General features: G+C 41.7%; 2 protein-coding genes across 2 annotated transcripts; one reads left to right on the forward strand and one right to left on the reverse strand.

The window, feature by feature from the left end:
* Positions 1-1,673: 1,673 nt before the first annotated feature.
* ttk (ttk protein kinase) lies at positions 1,674-10,735 on the reverse strand. The gene is made up of 25 exons (XM_079342876.1): positions 10,627-10,735; positions 10,043-10,130; positions 9,731-9,953; positions 9,533-9,639; positions 9,292-9,435; positions 9,041-9,155; positions 8,880-8,961; positions 8,664-8,779; positions 8,202-8,280; positions 8,005-8,113; positions 7,683-7,905; positions 6,971-7,077; positions 6,530-6,673; positions 6,273-6,445; positions 5,558-5,703; positions 5,348-5,474; positions 4,129-4,221; positions 3,880-4,037; positions 3,639-3,790; positions 3,399-3,523; positions 3,065-3,139; positions 2,787-2,963; positions 2,202-2,298; positions 2,034-2,119; positions 1,674-1,949 (listed from the first exon to the last, which is right to left on the reverse strand). Exons 1-25 carry the CDS (start codon positions 10,627-10,629, stop codon positions 1,884-1,886), a joined length of 3,015 nt encoding a protein of 1,004 aa, XP_079199002.1. The 5' UTR covers positions 10,630-10,735; the 3' UTR covers positions 1,674-1,883.
* A 462-nt stretch (positions 10,736-11,197) lies between these two features.
* ebag9 (estrogen receptor binding site associated antigen 9) lies at positions 11,198-17,699 on the forward strand. The gene is made up of 7 exons (XM_079345128.1): positions 11,198-11,525; positions 11,981-12,075; positions 12,489-12,570; positions 12,735-12,890; positions 13,824-13,934; positions 15,794-15,885; positions 16,256-17,699. Exons 2-7 carry the CDS (start codon positions 11,993-11,995, stop codon positions 16,371-16,373), a joined length of 642 nt encoding a protein of 213 aa, XP_079201254.1. The 5' UTR covers positions 11,198-11,525; positions 11,981-11,992; the 3' UTR covers positions 16,374-17,699.
* The last annotated feature ends 960 nt before the right edge of the window (positions 17,700-18,659 follow it).

Below are 18,659 nucleotides of genomic sequence, written 5' to 3' on the forward strand. Positions count from 1 at the left end.
AGGAGATGGTGGTGGACTTCCGAAGGAACAAACCACATCTAGAACCTGTTTCCATCGGCGGGGTCGATGTGGAGGTGGTCAGGACCTACGGGTATCTGGGGCTGCAGCTGGATGACAAGCTGGACTGGTCGCCTAACATGGACACTACCTGCAGGAAGGGACAGAGCCGTCTGTACTTCCTGAGAAGGCTGGGGTCCTTCAACATCTGCAAAAAGCTGCTGCAGATGTTCTACCAGTCTGTGGTGTCCAGCGTCCTCTTCTACGCCGTGGTGTGCTGGGGAGGAAGCTGCAAGAAGAGGGACGCAGCACGCCTGGACAGACTGGTGAGGAGGGCCGGCTCTGTGGTGGGCACAGAGCTGGACTCACTGGTGACAGTGGTAGAGAGGAGGTCTCTGGACAAAATGCTCTCCATCATGGACAACACACACCACCCTCTGCACAGCACCTTCACCGGCCAGAGGAGCATGTTCAGCGAAAGACTGCTGTCACAGTCGTGCTCCACGGACAGACTCAAGAACTCTTTCGTCCCCCTGGCAATAAGGCTGTATAACACTTCACTGTCACGGCAGGGAAGAAGCGCACGGTGATCCCTGGAATCTTTTTTCACTTTTTTCTCACTCCTCACCTGCACTGCTGACCTCAGAGTCAGCCTCCAGTTGGACACTTTAAATGCATATTGATAGTCACCTTACTGAGCACTGGTCACTTTAATGATAATCACCCTAGTCATGTCTGGTTTCATCCTACTGTTGTGTTATGCTACATCTGTAAGGGTTGACATGATCACCCTAATTAGGTCAAGTTTCACTCTATTGTCTCCAACACTTAATGCTAATCTGCCCATCAATAGTTGGGTACTTAACGATAATTACCCTAACCACTCCTGGTTTCACCATATTGTCTAGGACACTTAATGCAAATCACTGCTCCTTTAAGTTGGTGAACCAATTTACATTCCTGCATTGACTGTTTAACGACTGTACTCACACCTCTGGCATAAGCTCAAACACCTCTGTACATGCACATGTAACTAGTTTCTAAAGGTCAGCACTTTGTTTCTAAGGCTCTTTAACTGTTTACAGGTCTCTTTTAACCAACACATATTTTTCTCTCCTCACAGGTTATGTACATTATGCTATATTAGTTTTAAGTCTAACTGCTAATGCTAACTGCACAGGTTTAACATATAATTATGTTTATTCTTAGTCACATAGGGGCTGCTAAATCTGTTTGGGGGATTTGTATACAGAGGGGAGGGGGGACAGCGGGTGTGTATTGTAACTAATGTCTTGTGTCCTGCCTGTCTGTATACTGCTACTGGATGCCTTGAATTTCCCTCGGGATCAATAAAGTATCTATCTATCTATCTATCTATCTAATCTTCTTTTGGTCTTGATGTGACCTCTTAGACACATGTGAGACTTTAAATGTGATACTTAGGGTTAGTTTGTTGATAAAGGTACTTGTGGAGCCCTTTGCTAGATTTCAGAACTCACAGGATTTTAAACCCTCTGGTGGCAGATGCTGCTCTGGGAAATGCCAAACCAAACGACATCACTCATTTATATTTCAATATATAACAGCAATCGCAAAGAAAATTAATGTCACAAAGAAGCTTTCAAAAAAAACTCATAAAACAACTTTGACAAATAAATCAACAACGCACAAGGATACAGGATGTTTGACTAGCCTACATTTAATGTCGAAGGGTATATGTTACAAAAAGGCAATATAAAGACAGTGGTTTCAAGGAAGCAAATGTAGAAACATAGACTTGTTAGTAAAACTTAAACGAAAGAAAATAAAGTTACTGAATGGAAGTGTATTAAATGAGTCCACAAAGTAAAAGGCAAAGAAAATCCTCAGCATGTTTTCCAGGATTGCTAGTTTGACTTTGCACACTCAGCCACATCCAACTTCCTGCCACTGCTGCACATCTTTGCCAGGTTCTGTGAAGAACATGAAGTCAAATCTATCAGCCGAGAAACTCATGAATGAACAAAGAGTTTTATGACCAGTTCTTGTAAACTTACAGTGGCAGCTCTGACGATGCTGTTTGGAGACTGAAGGGCTGCGAGGTCTGTCAGGATCCTCTTGAGATCACTATTACATTGAGGTTCTGAAACAGGGTGGATTGTGTACATGTCAGCAGTGCAGGGTGAACAGACTCTGCATCTATAAAATGGGTTTGTGTTGTGTACCTGGCTCAGGGGATGGCTGAGGCTTCAGCTGCAGATACGGATGCTCCAGCAGCTCTGTGATGGAGATTCTCTCTCTGGGGTTTCGCACCAAGCACCTCTGGAACAACAAAATCATAAAAAAAAAAAAAAAAAACAGTCTGTTTTCATTTCATGAAGCTGCTGTCATATATTCATCAAAACCCTCTCTGTAGTAAAGATCACAGCCTCAGGTTTTTTTTTGTGGCTTTTCTTTACAAAGATATAATTTTGCAGCACTTAAAAAAAGAGACGCATGTTGCAAGACAAATCAAACTGTTAAAAACATCTGCATCTTTAGATTTTAAATATGATTCTCTTCATGTCCGTTTGTTGTGTCTTAATGTTCACGTATTCACGTAATCATTTAAAAAAAAAAAAAAAAAAAAATCAAATTCACTTCCTAAACATTTTATGAAGAGATAAAAAATATGCACGCTCTTCAAAAGTTGTGAAATTTAATACAACTCTAAAGGCAAGTGACTGATCAGGCTATTATTCTATAAAAAGGTAGATACTAAACATGTTACAAGTGTTCCCGTCACGAAGAGTTGAGTCATAACATCTCACCTTCAACACATCCTGCAGATCCTTCTCTGAGATGTCCGGAAATTCAATCACATGAGATGTGTCGATGATGGCGTGCAGCTTTGCAATCTGATTGGTGATGCTCTGGAACGGGGTTTTCCTGTAAGTCATGCAGTACAGGATACATCCGAGCGACCACACGTCCCCTTTGGGGCTGATCTTTGGAGTGAAAAAAACAACAACAACAACATAGAAAACAAGTAAGATTTTGACCTTGTGTCTTTACTGAAAAAAATATTTAATCAACTTGTTCCAAATACCTTGGAGCGTGCCTTTCCATGCTGGGACGAGGTGTCTTTGATGGCTTCAGGAGGCATATAGTTCAACGTCCCAACCTGTGTTCAACAAACAACCATGTATGAACACAAGGAGAGCCCTCTATCATCTCATCTATCTAATAATGTGTACAGCAACATCCGTTTAGTTTCTCCACAGAGTTCCATGTATCTAGAAGAACATCCATTTCTGATAATGCACATCACTCTGTTTTCATTCCTACACTGTGCACAGACATGAGAACTTAAATTCAGCCTATCAACGGGTGCGTCACATGTAAGGCTCAGACTGAAAGACTGTTCATCGCACTAATCTTACTTGTGAATCCTTCATAATGCTTGTTACATCCGGCTGGATTTTGTTCGCGATGCCAAAGTCGATCAACTTGAGCGAAGCATTCACGATGACAAAGTTCGCCGGCTTCAAGTCGCTGTGGACGATTCCTGAAGAGGCGAATAAAGAAAGGTGTAAGTGTATTTATAACGGTGACACATTCGGATGCCACGAAGTCAACAACAACACAGAGACTCTTCGGAGGAGCGTGGTGAGACAGATTACCATGCTTGTGGATGGTCTGGACGGCTTCCAGCATGTTCTTCCAGTAGAACTTCCTCTCCAGTGGATTCACAACTTTGCGGTTTCGTAACCAAGTGTTCAGATCCAAGTTTCCACACTCCATCAGCATGTAGATGTAGCTGTTTGTTATTTCACTGAAAACACACCGATACAGCCATTACTGTGTATTCTGCTGGTTTCTTCAGCTGTGCATGAACCGCTAAGTCGACGGGCGTATACTCACTAATCATACAGCTTAATAATTTGATCGCTGTACTGCTGCAGGTGGTTCAGGTGTTCAATCTCGTTTTTGTAACTCTCTATAGTTTGAGCGTCAGCTTCCAGGAGGTCGACATACTTCACAGCAAACAGCTGCTTTTTGTGGTCAAGGACCTGGTAGACCTTAAAGACACAGAAAACACAATCATTATGAAGAGATGGGATGAAAATAAATGAGATGGTTCACCATATGAAGTCCTTGTTCAGTCCTTACCTTGCTGGATCCACCTCGTCCAATCATCTTAAGTATGAAGAACTGCTTGCCCTTGATGGTGATGGATTCATTTGACAATGCAGTAAAAGAAGCCTAGAAGGAGATTAAACACGTTTAGCATGAGTTGAAAATAATTCCTTGTGTAGGTCTAAAAAAAAAAAAAGAAGAAGAAGAAGAAGAAGAAGGGCTTTGAGCATCTTAAACCACAGGAAACGAAGTAACAAGAAGTTCTACTGTTTTCTAAATATCCAGTAAATGGAATGTATTCATCTCTGCTCAAATCATTGGATCATTCACTAAAGCCTGGTTCACACGGCAGGATAATTAGGCTGATTTTGGCCCCGATTCTCCCGTTCCGATCATCATAAAATAATCTTATAAGATCCTCCTGCCGTGTGTGAGGTGTTCAGACTGCTCTCGTCTGCTCAGAAGAATGTCGGGACCGCTCCGATCTCAAATCAGGGATATTCAACATGTCGGATTGTTTTGGCCCGATGTCTGTGGTGTTTCCCCCCCAGAGGAGAAAAGCAGCACGAGCCTGTTGACTGTGACGTGGAGCCAATCAGAAAGTGAGGTGACGTAGTGGCGTGGAAACACCGGGAGCAAAACAACAACTACTCACCTCCATATCATCATGTAACAAGTACAGCTCATGCTCCCGTAGTCTCCGCTCTGTGACCGACGCCTCTTTTTAAAACGTGTTTTGCTTCCTCTTCGTGGAATCACGCTTGATCTCGGGGAGGTTTTGTGAGATTTCCCGTCTGATTGTTTGCGAGTGAAATCGGTTGGAGTGTGGTGTGTTAAAGTTGCCGTGTGGCCGCACACTACACACTGTACGACCAAAACTGTGAAACCTCCAATTATTTATCGCCATGTGTGAGGTCTCTAAAGTTTGGGAAATCGGCAGATAGATCCTGCCGTGTGAACCAGCCTTAAGTAGGACACAGAAGACACTCAAATTGTTTTTTTGGCATATTACAGAGGGACCGAGAACGATTAAAGCCGCTGAAACTTATCAGTGCTCTCATGGAAATGAGCAGATGAACTTCACCTGGTGATGTGGTGTAAGGACACTTTGATATCCTTGACATGAAAAGTATTTCAGAATTAGGATACACTACTTCCTGACTTTACCTGACACTGTTACAGCCTTTTTTCTTCAAAGTAAAATCAGTTTACAACCTAAAGCCAGGTTTGGAACTGCTTAAACGTGCCGTACCTGTGGAGTTTGAACAGAAGTGGACTGGTTTAGAGGTGTACATGGCTGCTGGATGGGTCGAGCTCGGTGTGCTGCCACTGCAGAGGAAGACACCTCAGGGCCTCTCTTCACAACAGGAGTGACAAAGCTGAGGGGGGAAAGATGAAGTCAGAGTGAATGAAGATAAAGAATTCTGTTTCAGACCTGCATATAGCAAAGTCAAGAGAATACCTGTGCGCAGGTGGATCTCTGTAGCTCTTGGGTGTCTGACAGACTGGTGGAGGGTTCAGTCTGGATGGAAGGTGGAGGGACGGAGTAGGGAGAGAGTCCAGCACACAGGGAGCAGCTCTAGGGTCTGGAGGTGTGGAGCGTTTATCCTAGAAAGGAATTGGTAAGAGTTAGGGTAAGCCAATGAATGGACTGCAGTGTTAGGCTCCACCTCTTAGGGTCGGGTCGATATACTTGTTGTATACTATCAAAGACTGGTGTGATGGTCAAATAGATGAATAAACAGGGACTCTAATGCAGAGACAATTTGACAAAAACTTCTTATTTGTCCAAGCTAATCTAAATGTTCAGGAGATATAGGTTTATGAGTGAGACACAAGAGTCAGTTTTAAATCTCAGTTTGTGCAAAAACTAAGCCACCTAGGCTAAAGCCAAAGGTAAAGGCTGTTCTGCAGTCCACTGGGAGTACTGTATCTGAGGAGCTATACCACCTACAGAGCAGATATTTTGCACACGTTCATTTCAGCCAGGTACCAACTTGTATACCGAATTTCAAAATCTGAGATGGTGAGGTGGAGCAGATTTCTAAAACTGAACCACTTGGCATGGAATGACCCCTAAGATGAATACTGGTTTCACATTGTAAAAACACATTGGAAAACAGGTCCTCTTCATGAATTTGGACAGATTAACAGCAAATTAAAATGTGTCAGCAAACCTCTGGAGAAACATGCCGGTTGACGAGTGCTGGCATCTTCCACTCTCTTAAAGACTCCTTGCTGACAGCTTTCAGCCTTTCACCTGATTGGCTCAAAGGAACCCGAGCAGGAAGCTGAGGCTCCTGGAGTCCCACACAAGTAGACGAACTTCCGGGAACATCTGTTCGCAAATCTGAATAAAAAAAAATAAAACTCAGGTTTCAGTGTGCATGCTCAAGTCTGTGCTTTATGAAGGACTTTGATGACTACTGTGTACCTGTGGAGTGTTCTTCCTCTCTGGTGGGGACGAGCTGTTTTAAGCCAGCCCTCAGGTTTCGTATGGCTGTCTCCAGGAGCTCTGCCGGCCTGGCACTTAATGCCTGAGCTTTGTGCAGAATGGAAGTCGCTTTGACCACATTACCTTATAAGAGAAAGAGAAAGAAAGGAATCACCATCCATAATGTGCACATCATCGACACAGGCGCTCCCTTCAATGACTGAAGAGTAGCACATGAACATATATGATATTACACATATAACAATTTGAATTTTCATATTTATGTTCTTAAAGGGATACTCCACCCATTTGCATGAAGCTGTGTATCATGCAAAATGAGGGCTGGATTCACGACCATTCAACACTACTACCATGTTTCTAATGATACAAAGCTTAATGCAAGTGGGTTGAGTATCCCTTTAAATGAAACAAAGCCAATACCTTGGGACACCTCAAACTGGGCATGTGCTATGTGGACAAAGGCAAAGCCTTTACAGTTTGATCTGGCCACTATAAAATGATCTTGTGCTTCATCAGAGTCTTCAATCCTTCAAAGGAACAAAAGAAAAACAAAGAAATTAGGGTTCACTGAATGTTTTAATAAATCAAGTCAAACATTGAGCTGAACATCCTGGTACGTTCGTCTTCATGTTTTCAGCCACTGAAAAGATGTTTGCAAAGAATTCAAATTTATAGAAGTAAATGAAGACATTAAATCCTCACATAAACACATGAAAGGTTTGTGACATATAATGATAGTCCTCTATAGAGACAAAATCCACATGGATGTATAAGGTGTCACTTTGTCATTGATTAAAAACAAATTTGATTACCCTCCTCAATAAATATGAAAACTTAATACTAATAAAACAAAACAAAAAATCTAAAAACATGACTCGTCTGTTGCCTTGTTATGAAGATGCATCCGATTACATTTCAGTCTATTTCATAAACTGCTTCAAACTGCTCACAGTAGTTTTTATGTGTTTGACATCTAACTGATCAATTGAGATGATCCTTGAAAAGTCATGGCAAAGGTAATTTCAGACAAGGCCCTCCGTTAACCATGCATGCCATTGAACAGGCAGTTTAAAACTAAAACCACACACTCCCAAAACTGTGACGCAGACTGATTATTTGAGCACGCACTCACCCCTTGAGTTCGGCATATCGGACCAGTATTCTGGCATAGGTGGCGTTTTTGCTGAATTGCCTTATTGGAAGCCTGGAGAAGATTTTGGAATAACAGTCCTTGAGTTTATTAAGAAGGTTGATGTCTGTGTGAGGGTTTCCTCTTCTCTCCAGGTTCATCAGATATGTCCAACATGACTCTGGGGAGTTTGTATTTACCACCTGGTCAAACCTGTACGTAACATCTGCTTGGAAAAAGAAACACAAACAAGGACATGACAACAGTTCACTCGGCTTGACTGAAGTTGCAGTGGCTGTTTATGTTTCAGGGTTGAACGCCATACCTTCCATTTTCAAGGTGTCCTTTGCGTCATGCGAGTGAAGATGTGTGGTGGTGGAGTCCACAGCTGCCTGCTCCTCCCAAGAGCAACGTTCAGGGCTGACGACGTGTGGCTGAGAACAAAGAAACGGAAGAGAAAGATGTTACAGAAGCTGAGTGTTTTTGTATCATACCCAACAGCAGAAGCGTATTTATACTCACTTGAACAGCTCTCTGGACAACATTTTTCTTTGTGGATGATAGTCCAAATACTGAGTTCATGTTCGAACCAGATGTTTGCCTGAGACAAAATAAAACACAAGCAGGTTAGAGTCCTCGTCGCAGCAAATTTAAATCTGACCGTGACACTTTGCTGCATGTCTTCTCCATCTTTCTCTTCCTAACATTTCTGTTCTCTCATCAGCTGTCCCATCTAATAAAAAGGCAAACTGTCACTTCTGTGCTTTGCAAACATCTTGGATTTCTGCAGCATCTTTCTCCCATCATGTCTTGTCTCATGAGTTCACCCCTTCCCTGCCATGATCCAACAGGGACAACTTCAGAGTGTGAGGAACATGGCTTCAGACGGTTTCAAACATGACAATGGAATATTGAAACGACAAAGTCTTCAGATGGTTTACCTCGAAACACACTGAAACATGTTTGTGAAAAAAAATATGTTACCTTGATAAACTGCTGTGAAGTGATGCATCACTCTTCTTTGAGGGCTTCTCATAAATGTAGCCTTCATCATCATCCTTTTCTGGGATCGAGAAAGGCACTATAGGAACTCTCACTGGCTGGAATACAAAAGACCAGTGAGAAACTTTAAAGCCTAAAACACAATTCGTTCCCAATTTTATTCCATTTTTTGGAAGAAATAAAAAATAGAACCCTCACCACGCCCACTGCTCTCTTTCGTTGAGACCCAGATCTCCAGCATGGTAGCTGGTCATCCGATGATCCGACTGAGGGCTCAGTCCTGCAGGGATAACATATATTACAATTCCTTCATTCAAACAGAGGCCTTACTATGCACAGGAAAAGTTGTTATTTCTTACCCTGAACCAAAAACGCTTGAAAGCTGAAGCTCGCCTGTCCCATCCGATATCCGGCTGACTTTTTGTGACTCTGAGCCTCTTCTGACAGAACTGTGCACATGACTGTTTGAAAAATCTGAGAGAGTGAAAACAGGAAATATTAAACAAAGAAAAAGCCACAATATTATATTTAAGAATGGTACTGTAACTTTTTTTTAAAAAATGTACATCAGTCAATTTACCCTAAAAATTCAACAATAACACAAACTCACATGATAGATTTTCCTTATCCTCAAAACAGACAAGCTGTGTTTTTCCTGTCTGCATGCTTTGTAAGGCTGCCTCCAGCAGTTCCTTTGGTTTGGCCCCCACTTCAATTGCATTCTGCAATATGTAAACGCCTCTTTTTGTGTTGCCTGGTAAGATGATAAGCAGACACTTTATAAGTAAACAAGATAACAAATCACGAGAGCACTGATGTGAAAGAAATCCCAAATAGTAAAATCTCTGTACCTTGGGAATGTTCAAACTGTGCATGTGCAATGTGAACAAATGCAAAGTTCTGGCTGTGAGATCTTGCCACATTGAAGTTCGATTCTGCCTCATTCACATCTTGAATTCTAAAACCAGAATAAAAACCCAACCATGATTTCATTTGGTATGCACACGAAAACCAGGCATATGTAATGTTGAATAAGTCTTGTTCCTTACGCTTTTAGCTCTGCAAATCTGACCAACATCCTGGCATAGCTCTCATTCTGACAATGTTTCCCCAGCGGCATATTGGAGAACACCCTGGTATAGAAGTCAACGAGTCTGGTGAGGTGGTTACGATCCATCTGAGGGTCCCCTTTCTTTTCCAGGTCCATCAAATATGAGTGGCATGATTCAGGTGAGTTTGATCCGATAACCTGGTTGATATTGTCTGTGTCATCTGAAAAGAGGTCCATCAGGTCATTATGGTGTAAAAGGACTCTGACATACTGGATATTTATCTAAAAGTGACTTCTGACATCTGTTTACCTTCATTGAGAAACTTTTTGATTTTGTTGAGCTTTTGATGAAGCATGGCCAGCTGCTGCTTTCTGTCTGTGTGCTCCTCTTCCTCCATCTGAAATTAAAGAGCAGATGGACTTAATCAACCCAGTTAAGGTTGTGCGTGATCTCTTGAAAAATGCATCTGCAAAGATCGCCAATGCTTCGCAAGACAACATGCATCAGTGTGTAAAAAGTACGTTTTTGTTAATAAGAAATGTGGAAACGTGTAAACAAACCAGCAAAAATGTGAAGACAGTCCAAAAACTGAACTGTAATATTTATCTAATACACTTATGCGTCTTAACTGTCTTGAATCATTAGGTAATTGGAACGGTTTCAGGGATAACCTGAGCATATTTTTCTTAAATTAATTGTCCTTCATTTAAGTATTTGCACTTACGTGTTTACAATCGCGGTTAGCTTAGCTTATTTAGCTCGCTGATATGTAAGCGTAGTTTGCTGTTAGAGATAATTCTTTTCACAAAGTTGTTCCCTAACAGTCTTGCATTCTCGTCTGAACTTACATCAACATAGAGGCGTATTCAATAAATAAACAAACACGTTCTCACCATTTTAGCGATGTTATTAATCCCTTTTCCCGAATACGACAGAAAAGAGGTTCGCCCTCAACTGCCAGATTTCAAATATCCCACTTCCGTAATACTCGTTTTTGATAGGCTAGTTTGTGATGACGACAAGACTTCGCGCAAAACGTAAATTTGACGCTACTAGTTTTAAAATAATTAAACGCACTATTTAGTATTTTGCATTTCTTTTTCACTAAACTTAAAACATTTATATCGACAAACAAAATGTGTTTTATGTAACTCAAACACTAGTGTTCCTTTGAGTTTTTCTATTGTCATTCTTGCAATTTTATTATAACACTTTGTTTTACCTCACCCTGGAGTATAATATTTCAGCATTTTTACGATAATAAACAATGTATGGATAAAGGACATCCATCAGGGTTACCTTTAATGTACAAAGCCTGTTGTTTTGATGTCTATTCCCGTTTACGTGTCTTCTTGAGGTAGTTCATTCATAGCGTTGATTAAATAGAAATATGACATACGTGTTTACAATGATGTTTGAAAGCATCACATTTCCGACGATACATGAACGCATCAGTACCACGCTGTACTTCCTGCTCACTGCTCCTCCTCCCAGTTCAAAGATGGCAGCCATGGGACAGAGATGAGAGACGACACAAATTAAGGAGTTTGGTCATGAAACCTCATCGGGATAAGCAGCTGTTACATGCCTGTCTTTGACATGACAACGATATATTTTGTATTCGCAGATGTGTTGTCCGTGCCATACATTTAAAGGTTTTAGAAATATCAGGATGTCCTGTGAGCTAAGCTAGCAAGGAAGGATCGGTTAGCCAATAAATGAACCTCTCTCTTCTTCTGCCATACAAGAAGAAAGCAGCTGTTTTGCATACAGTCTATTGACACAGTGCAAGGTGAGAATCTCTTTCTATAGTAATGGATGCAAATGTCCATATTTATAAAAGACGCGTGTCTTTAATTTACCAATTGCAATGGTGTTATAACTCAGCTTGATGTTTTGTTCCATTTATCTACTAATAGAAAAGAACCACTGATATTTAGTTATAATATTTACACTAAGTGTCATCATTAGCAAACTATTTACACATGCAAAAGATCATTACACATATGTTGGTGGTGGCTGCACAACTCTTGTGATTACAGGATAATTCAAACATTATGACTGGTTGTTGGTACGATACGATAGTAGCCTATATGTATGTTAAACAAATATTGTCATGACTGAGCTATTCCCGATTCCACAACTCCGTTAGAAAAGTGTTTCACATCCTCTTTCGTAGAACAGGGGCCACTCTTCCATCATTGTAAACCTGAATACTAATATGTTGTCCTTTTTGTTCCCCACTAGCCCAACATCATCATGGCCATCACTCAGTTCCGTCTTTTCAAGATCTGCACATGTCTAGCCAGCTTACTCTCTTTCTTTAAGAGGCTGATATGCAGGTGAGACTGAATGCTAACACTACTACACACTAGTGTGTCTTATTACAGTATTCTTAGAGCAACATTACTAAACAAATAGATATGACATATGGACGGGATACACAAAACATTTACATCACTGTCAGAACTGTATGCTTGTATTTGTCTGAAATCTGATTCAGAAATGTTTTTTGTTTCTTTTGCAAAGCAGTTTTGTGGAACTTCCTTGAACAGGGCTCCCAGGAGGAGGAGTTAGTTTAGATTATTTGTTTTTACCTAACAGACTGTAATGCCACAAAGGAATGTATTAACTTATGGTGGATCAATCTCTCTACATGAAAAACAGACGACTGTCGTGTGTGATAATGGTGTTCGCTAAGTTGCTGCGAATTAAAATGTATATCCTTTTGACATTTTCTGATGTTACTCTTTAGGAGTGGGAGGGGCCGCAAGCTCAGCGGTGATCAAATAACTCTCCCAACAACAGTGGATTTTTCCTCATCAGTACCGAAACAGGTCAGTACTGCGCCCAGTAACAGCATTTCAGCGTAGCTGTCAGTGTTCTGAAAAGAAAAAAAAACAATTGTAGTAATCATTTTACCTGAACTTTAGCTTCTGTCGTTGTACTCACAAACTGCTCTTGCGCGTGTATGCTGTATTTTATTGTGTTGTCTGCACAGCCAGAGATTGAGGAATGGAGCTCTTGGGATGAAGATGCTCCGACAAGTATTAAGATTGAAGGTGGAAATGGAAACGTCTCCCCGTCACCCAACGAGGAAGATGAAGAACCGGACTACTTCAAAGACATGGCTCCCACCATCAGGAAAACACAGAAGGTTTGCAGACAGCACAGCTGGTTTAGCACCAAAATGTTCATGACATACAAAACATCTGGAACCGATCATTTTCAAGTCGGTTCCTTTTATTACACGTCGCTCTGGCAGTGTTTCACAGTTTAAAAAAGTCTTTTTACTTGTGCTCAGACATCAAGGTCAATGTTAAGTGTTTTTTTTAATGTCCATTTCATCCCTCCGCATTTCCTCATCAATATCAACATACAGCAACTTCCTCCTGTGTGTGCTCAAGCTTGCCACATCAGTGCCAAAGTGTCTAACAGTTCCAGTTTTCTACAAGCGAGGATGTAAGCTGTGGTGGTGACTCAGATTTTGAGACACATCCTCAGTCCATCATCAATTTTGTTGCCCCAGATACTTTGTGAATCGATCCAAGCTTTCAGTCAAGGAATGCTGCAATGCAGAAGACCACTGCTTAACAGAATCTGACATTTCTGTTTCTAGATGGGAAACAATAAATAAACTCATGCATGTACAGCTGATGTAAATGTGAAAAAAAGAGTCGGCCAACTTTGTCCTCCTGCTTGTAATGTTTGTACAACGCTAGACAAAGCTTGTTACGATGCAGCTCTAAGGTGACGACATAGAGATGTGTGATGTATTTCTCATGTATGTCTACATTAAAAAAGGTGACAGATTAGTGAAATGAAGGACAGTAGTCCTAAAACTAGAATGTGCTGCTGTGATGTACAGCAGGTATCACAGTGTTTCCCACACACAGACGATTCTTCTAATCTAAATGCAGGAGAGCATGACATCATTGCAGTGTTCCTACTGCCGACATAAAGACGAACGTGACGTTTCTCGTGGATTCTCTCTCCAGTTCCACATTTAGAACGATGGTGGTGTTGTAATGCTTTACAAAAAGTGACGTAGTTAACGTGTATGACACAATCTGTGCTTTCCGTGTTGCAGATAGTGCTGAAGAAGAGGGAGCCTTTGAACTACCCGCTGACTGATGGCTCGGCAGGTTTCTCCAGCAGACTGGCAGCCTCTCAGGATATGATGACCTTCAGTCCACCCTCAGTAAGTTGTTTTAACCACCTGAAGCATCTGCTAGGTTTTCCAGAATGTTTATTGTGTTGGCCTGAGTTTCTTCTGGACAGGAGCGCCCAATGTAGAGCAGCTTTAAAAAAAATCCAACACATTGACCTAATTGATGTCAATGAGGAATTTTTTTGTTAGAAAAATCAAACTGGATACCCTTAAAGTGAAGGTAGTCAAAGTGGATACGGATGATTTGCAGGGTTCCCTGACTTCTGTATGTTCACTGTATAATAAATTGGTATAAATTATTGTTGTCATGGTTACTTGTCAGGCCAACGTGTCTGACAATTTCTTTAAAGGAAACGTTATCTACACATTCAAAGGACCAGAGATGTGTAAATCCTGATCTTTCCCTGAGCGAGACATTCAATCAAGTCTTCATACTCTGAGCTTTACTATCAAGGTGACGCTTGCTTTCCCAGTGAGCAATGATATGATTAACACAAATCCAGCAGCTAAAGACGAACGCTGTGTGAAATCCTCGTCCTCACACGACTCTCAGACCGTCTTTACTTAGCGCTTCAAGGAGACCGGCGTGTTCCTCCAGTTCTGTCCAAATACCTCTTCATACAGAATGCACATTGACACCACGAGCTGACTGTCTGCAGCAGCAGCAGCAGCGCTAACTAGGCATTACATAAAAGAACAACGGGAGGAAGTGGCACACCAAACACACTCAAGATTCAAAGATACAAAAAAGCTGAGGTCAGTAAATAAAAAGAATTCAGAATAACAGTAGAAATGTTAATGATAATACTATGACACATACTTTGGAACAGCAGTGTTCAGAAATATGAGGGTGGGAGCGACCGATATTGAGACCCGATTATCCAGTGTTCTGGCCTCAGCCACCTTTTGACATGCTGACTCAGCCGTCTTGATCAGTCGGTTTACATCTTTCACTGCGGTGCCCACTAACCTGCACACAACTGCAAAGATGATTGAGTTTAGGCGAAGCGCTCCAGTTTTACACCCAGGTTCTTTTTGATTGGACGGTCTCCCTCTGAAGTTCCACTGAAGCAGACAAGGGAAGGAGGCGTCTTATTCCTCCTTTGTCTTGTTCACACTCAGCTGTTTTTAATACTCCCTACACCACCTCATGAAGCGCTCCACCCGGGTCCCCATGCTCCTCCTGCTCATCTCTTAACGCACCCAACGGCGGCAGTGCCACAGTATTTATTCAGAGGACACGAGTTGGAGCTGTATTTGAAGTCGGATCTGTAGACAGGAAAGAGGAAAGGAGGTAGGATTGTTCTATGTGGGGCGCCAACATTACTCCACAGACTGACAAGCCAGCTCTCACACAAACTGTGGCTTGCCTGTGAGGTAGTCTATGATCCATGAGAGCAGGGGGGGCACCAGCATGTCCTCCAGCTTCACTTTCACTAGCATGGGCTTGATACTCGAGAGGACAAAGAACATGATCGGCACTGAAGTGTTGGCTCCACCCAGGGAGGAGCGTGCTCTCTGCGCCAGGTGCACGATTGTGTCACCAGCACCCACATGGGGTTGAAACGCAAACTGCAGAAGGTCTTGAGACGAGCATACAGCTGGTCTAAGGCGCTCTAAGAATTTGCATAGCACAGGAGACCCTTTGCCGTAGCTGAAGACCCTTGTTGCAGAGGGGCCTAAAAAGCTACACAGCTGGTAAGCAAAGACCAAGTGATGTTTGCACATCGGATTATGCGATCTCTTCAGCCTTTACAGTGAAGTGATTATTTACTCAGCTGAAAGAAGCGATTCTTAGTTTAACCCACGTTCTAAAATGAAAGCACTTGTAATAGAAATGTAATAATCGCGGGCCATCTGTCTGTACTGTAAACCCTCTCTTTGTACAGGCTGAACTGGGAGAAATGGATACCTGGCAGGAGGACTCAAACGCCTGGGAGGATGAGTCTGATGCGGCCTGGGAGGCAGAGGGGATGCTCAGGTAACATTTCAGAAAGGCTTATTATTATTATTACGACGTAAATTAGATTATCTCTTGTACCAGGGTGTCAGGATTTATCAGTTCTTTATCCATCACTAATAATTCACCAGCCCTGAATCTCACAGACTCTTGTTCCAATGGAAGACTTGTTAGAGGCTTCCTGGCCACTCAGTGAGCTGCCTCTGTTTTGCTATGTGAGGAGTGTAGGTTCAAAAAGTGACCAGCAGGTGGCAGTGTCAGCCATGGAGTAATTACACAAAAAGGAAGGCGTAGGATTTGACACCCCCTGCTGTCCCACCCTGCTTCCTTTGATGTGCACTGTAGTGACATCGCTTGTTTTCCCAACGTTTGTCTCGCCTTCATTTACCAGACAACAGAAGATGGCGGAAAGAGAAAAGCGGTCCATGGAGCAGCAAAGGAAGAAGATGGAGAAAGAGGTTCAGAGGATGATGAAGAAGGAACAAAAAATTGCGGTCAAGCTCTCGTAACACTTCAGAAATGCTCAGTGTTGAGCAGAAGAGATGATGATGAGGAGGGGGGGGGGCAAAGACTTTAAATAATTTGTTATTCTGTCTTTTAAGTTATCAAAACGACCAGGATGACCACCCGCACTACTCATCTGTAAGCAAACTCTCCTGTTTCTCCACCCTTTTTCCACCAGCAGCCACACGTGTGGGTTTTCTAGCTGCAGCAGTGTAAAGTGCATCTTTCTTAAGAGGGGATACCGCACCTGGTGTCATATTCTGGTGTAATTCTTGTCTTCAGGGGAAAACTGTATTCATATTATCTGGTTCATCTTGGTTGGCTGCAGCATTTAAAGACACCACACGGAGCTGATTCAAACTGTACGGTTGCAACAGAAAGTGATCTTTTTTTTTTTTATGTTTTCCCCCCAGTAACATCTGTAAATAAACAGGTACCTGTGCTACCTTTTCAGACACAATTTGGGCATACCATTCCTTGTCTTTGTCTTATTTATGAACTTTAATGGCAAAGGAGTGTAACTCGTAAGCATTACTGTACACACGGGATGTCTTGGTTTGCTTAATTGTTTTGTTTTTATTTTTATGTCTTGCATTGTCTAAAATCTATGCTTTTTTCTAATTCATGTTGCTTTATATTTCATGATCTCCCTGTACTGTGTGGCCTGTTGTACACTGGAAAATAGCATTAAAATGAAGGAGGGAGATATTCAATCTTAGTGTGTAATGATGACCACAGGTTCGAGTGTTGCTCGTCTAGCTTGCTGTGGGTTCCCATGGTAATCACATGGCTCCAGATATTACATTACGTCTTTTTCTTTGTCTCCTTCTGATACAGACACTATCCAGAGATCACACCAATGATTTACTTTTCTTCCACGGGCAGGGATGTTACTTTGCTCTTTAATAGTTGATTGGCTCAGTGAACAGGCGCAGTCCTTATAAAATATGGATCATGATCGCAGTGTAGTCTCAGACAGGATACCGAAGCTGATGCGGAGATGAGGATGAAACTCTTGCTTTTTTCTCGTCTGTAAACTCAAGGCTAAACGATGACGTTCACTGTTTTGAAAGAACATTCTGCTTCACATTCTTTTACTACCGGCCTCTGTTGGAGGATTGGTCACAGCGGCAAGCTGTTGTCATGGAAACATTGTCATGTGAAGAAAAGCCCTTGTAAATTAAAATGAATCGAAATGATACAGTATGGTGTCAGCTCTATAATGTCTGCTTCATGACTTGGGTGGATAATCTGAATGTTGCAGTTTTTTTCTGTTTTTGTTCATTGATGATTCTGAAGAAATACTGAATTAAATACCAAATCAAATGATACATTTCCACAGACGTGCTGATTCTCTTTAAACTTCATGGAGAAAAAAAAAACAACTTGCATGATCAAGTTGAAGACTTTATGAATGAAGGACACGTCAAACAACTCTTTACTGTGTTCTTTACAAAGGCACTCATCCCCACCTTTTTCATTGACAAACACTTCATGTTCTGTCCCTTTTTCCCAGTCAAGTTCTCCAAAAATGAATCACAGATAACCTCTGTTTTTCACTGAGATTAGATTTCATTACATTAGTCCTGTCTTGGTTGATTTCAAACGCTCCACAAGGTAGGAGAGATTGTTTTCCTGCTGTCTGCGTCCCACACCGATTAGAAAAACAAACATCTTTATACCTCTAGAGGTGAAACTTTGGGTCAAGGGTCACCTGCTGGATCAGAAACTTTAAACACATTATCTGATTTGTGTGAAATGAATAATTACAGATGGATGACGTATAATGAGGTATTCTAGCTGCGTGATTGAAACTGTCTATAGTGGGGGGGCTGCTCTCAGGATGACCGTAGCGGTTGGCCAATGTATACTGTTTTCCAAGACAGAAACAGGGACCTCACTTTGTATACAATGTGGGAGAAGTGTTCATGGTGTCTAGAGGAGGAATTTGATTTTATTTACCTGACTTTTCCTTTCCTCCCATCGTAAAGTCATGTTATTGTTGAAATCCAAGATGGACTGCATTGGGATGATTTTTGTACATCGAGTTACATTTCCGTCATCGTGAATTGTAAAAAATGCCTTTTTTCTCTAGGGCCATAAGAATTGGGTTAAAACCTATGATCAACCACCTTGAGACCTTTGACATTCTGCTTGCTTAAGCTATAACTAAGTGTGCCTTTTAGTAAATGTTAGCATGCCATGCTATGATGCCAGCATGCAAAAAGTAGATTGTGAACACGGCAACATTTTATATTTTAACCACCAGCATTTTAATTTTGTCAATATGG

The sequence above is a fragment of the Symphodus melops genome, assembly GCF_947650265.1.
Source record: "Symphodus melops genome assembly, chromosome: 5".
NCBI classification, from domain to species: Eukaryota; Metazoa; Chordata; class Actinopteri; order Labriformes; family Labridae; genus Symphodus; species Symphodus melops.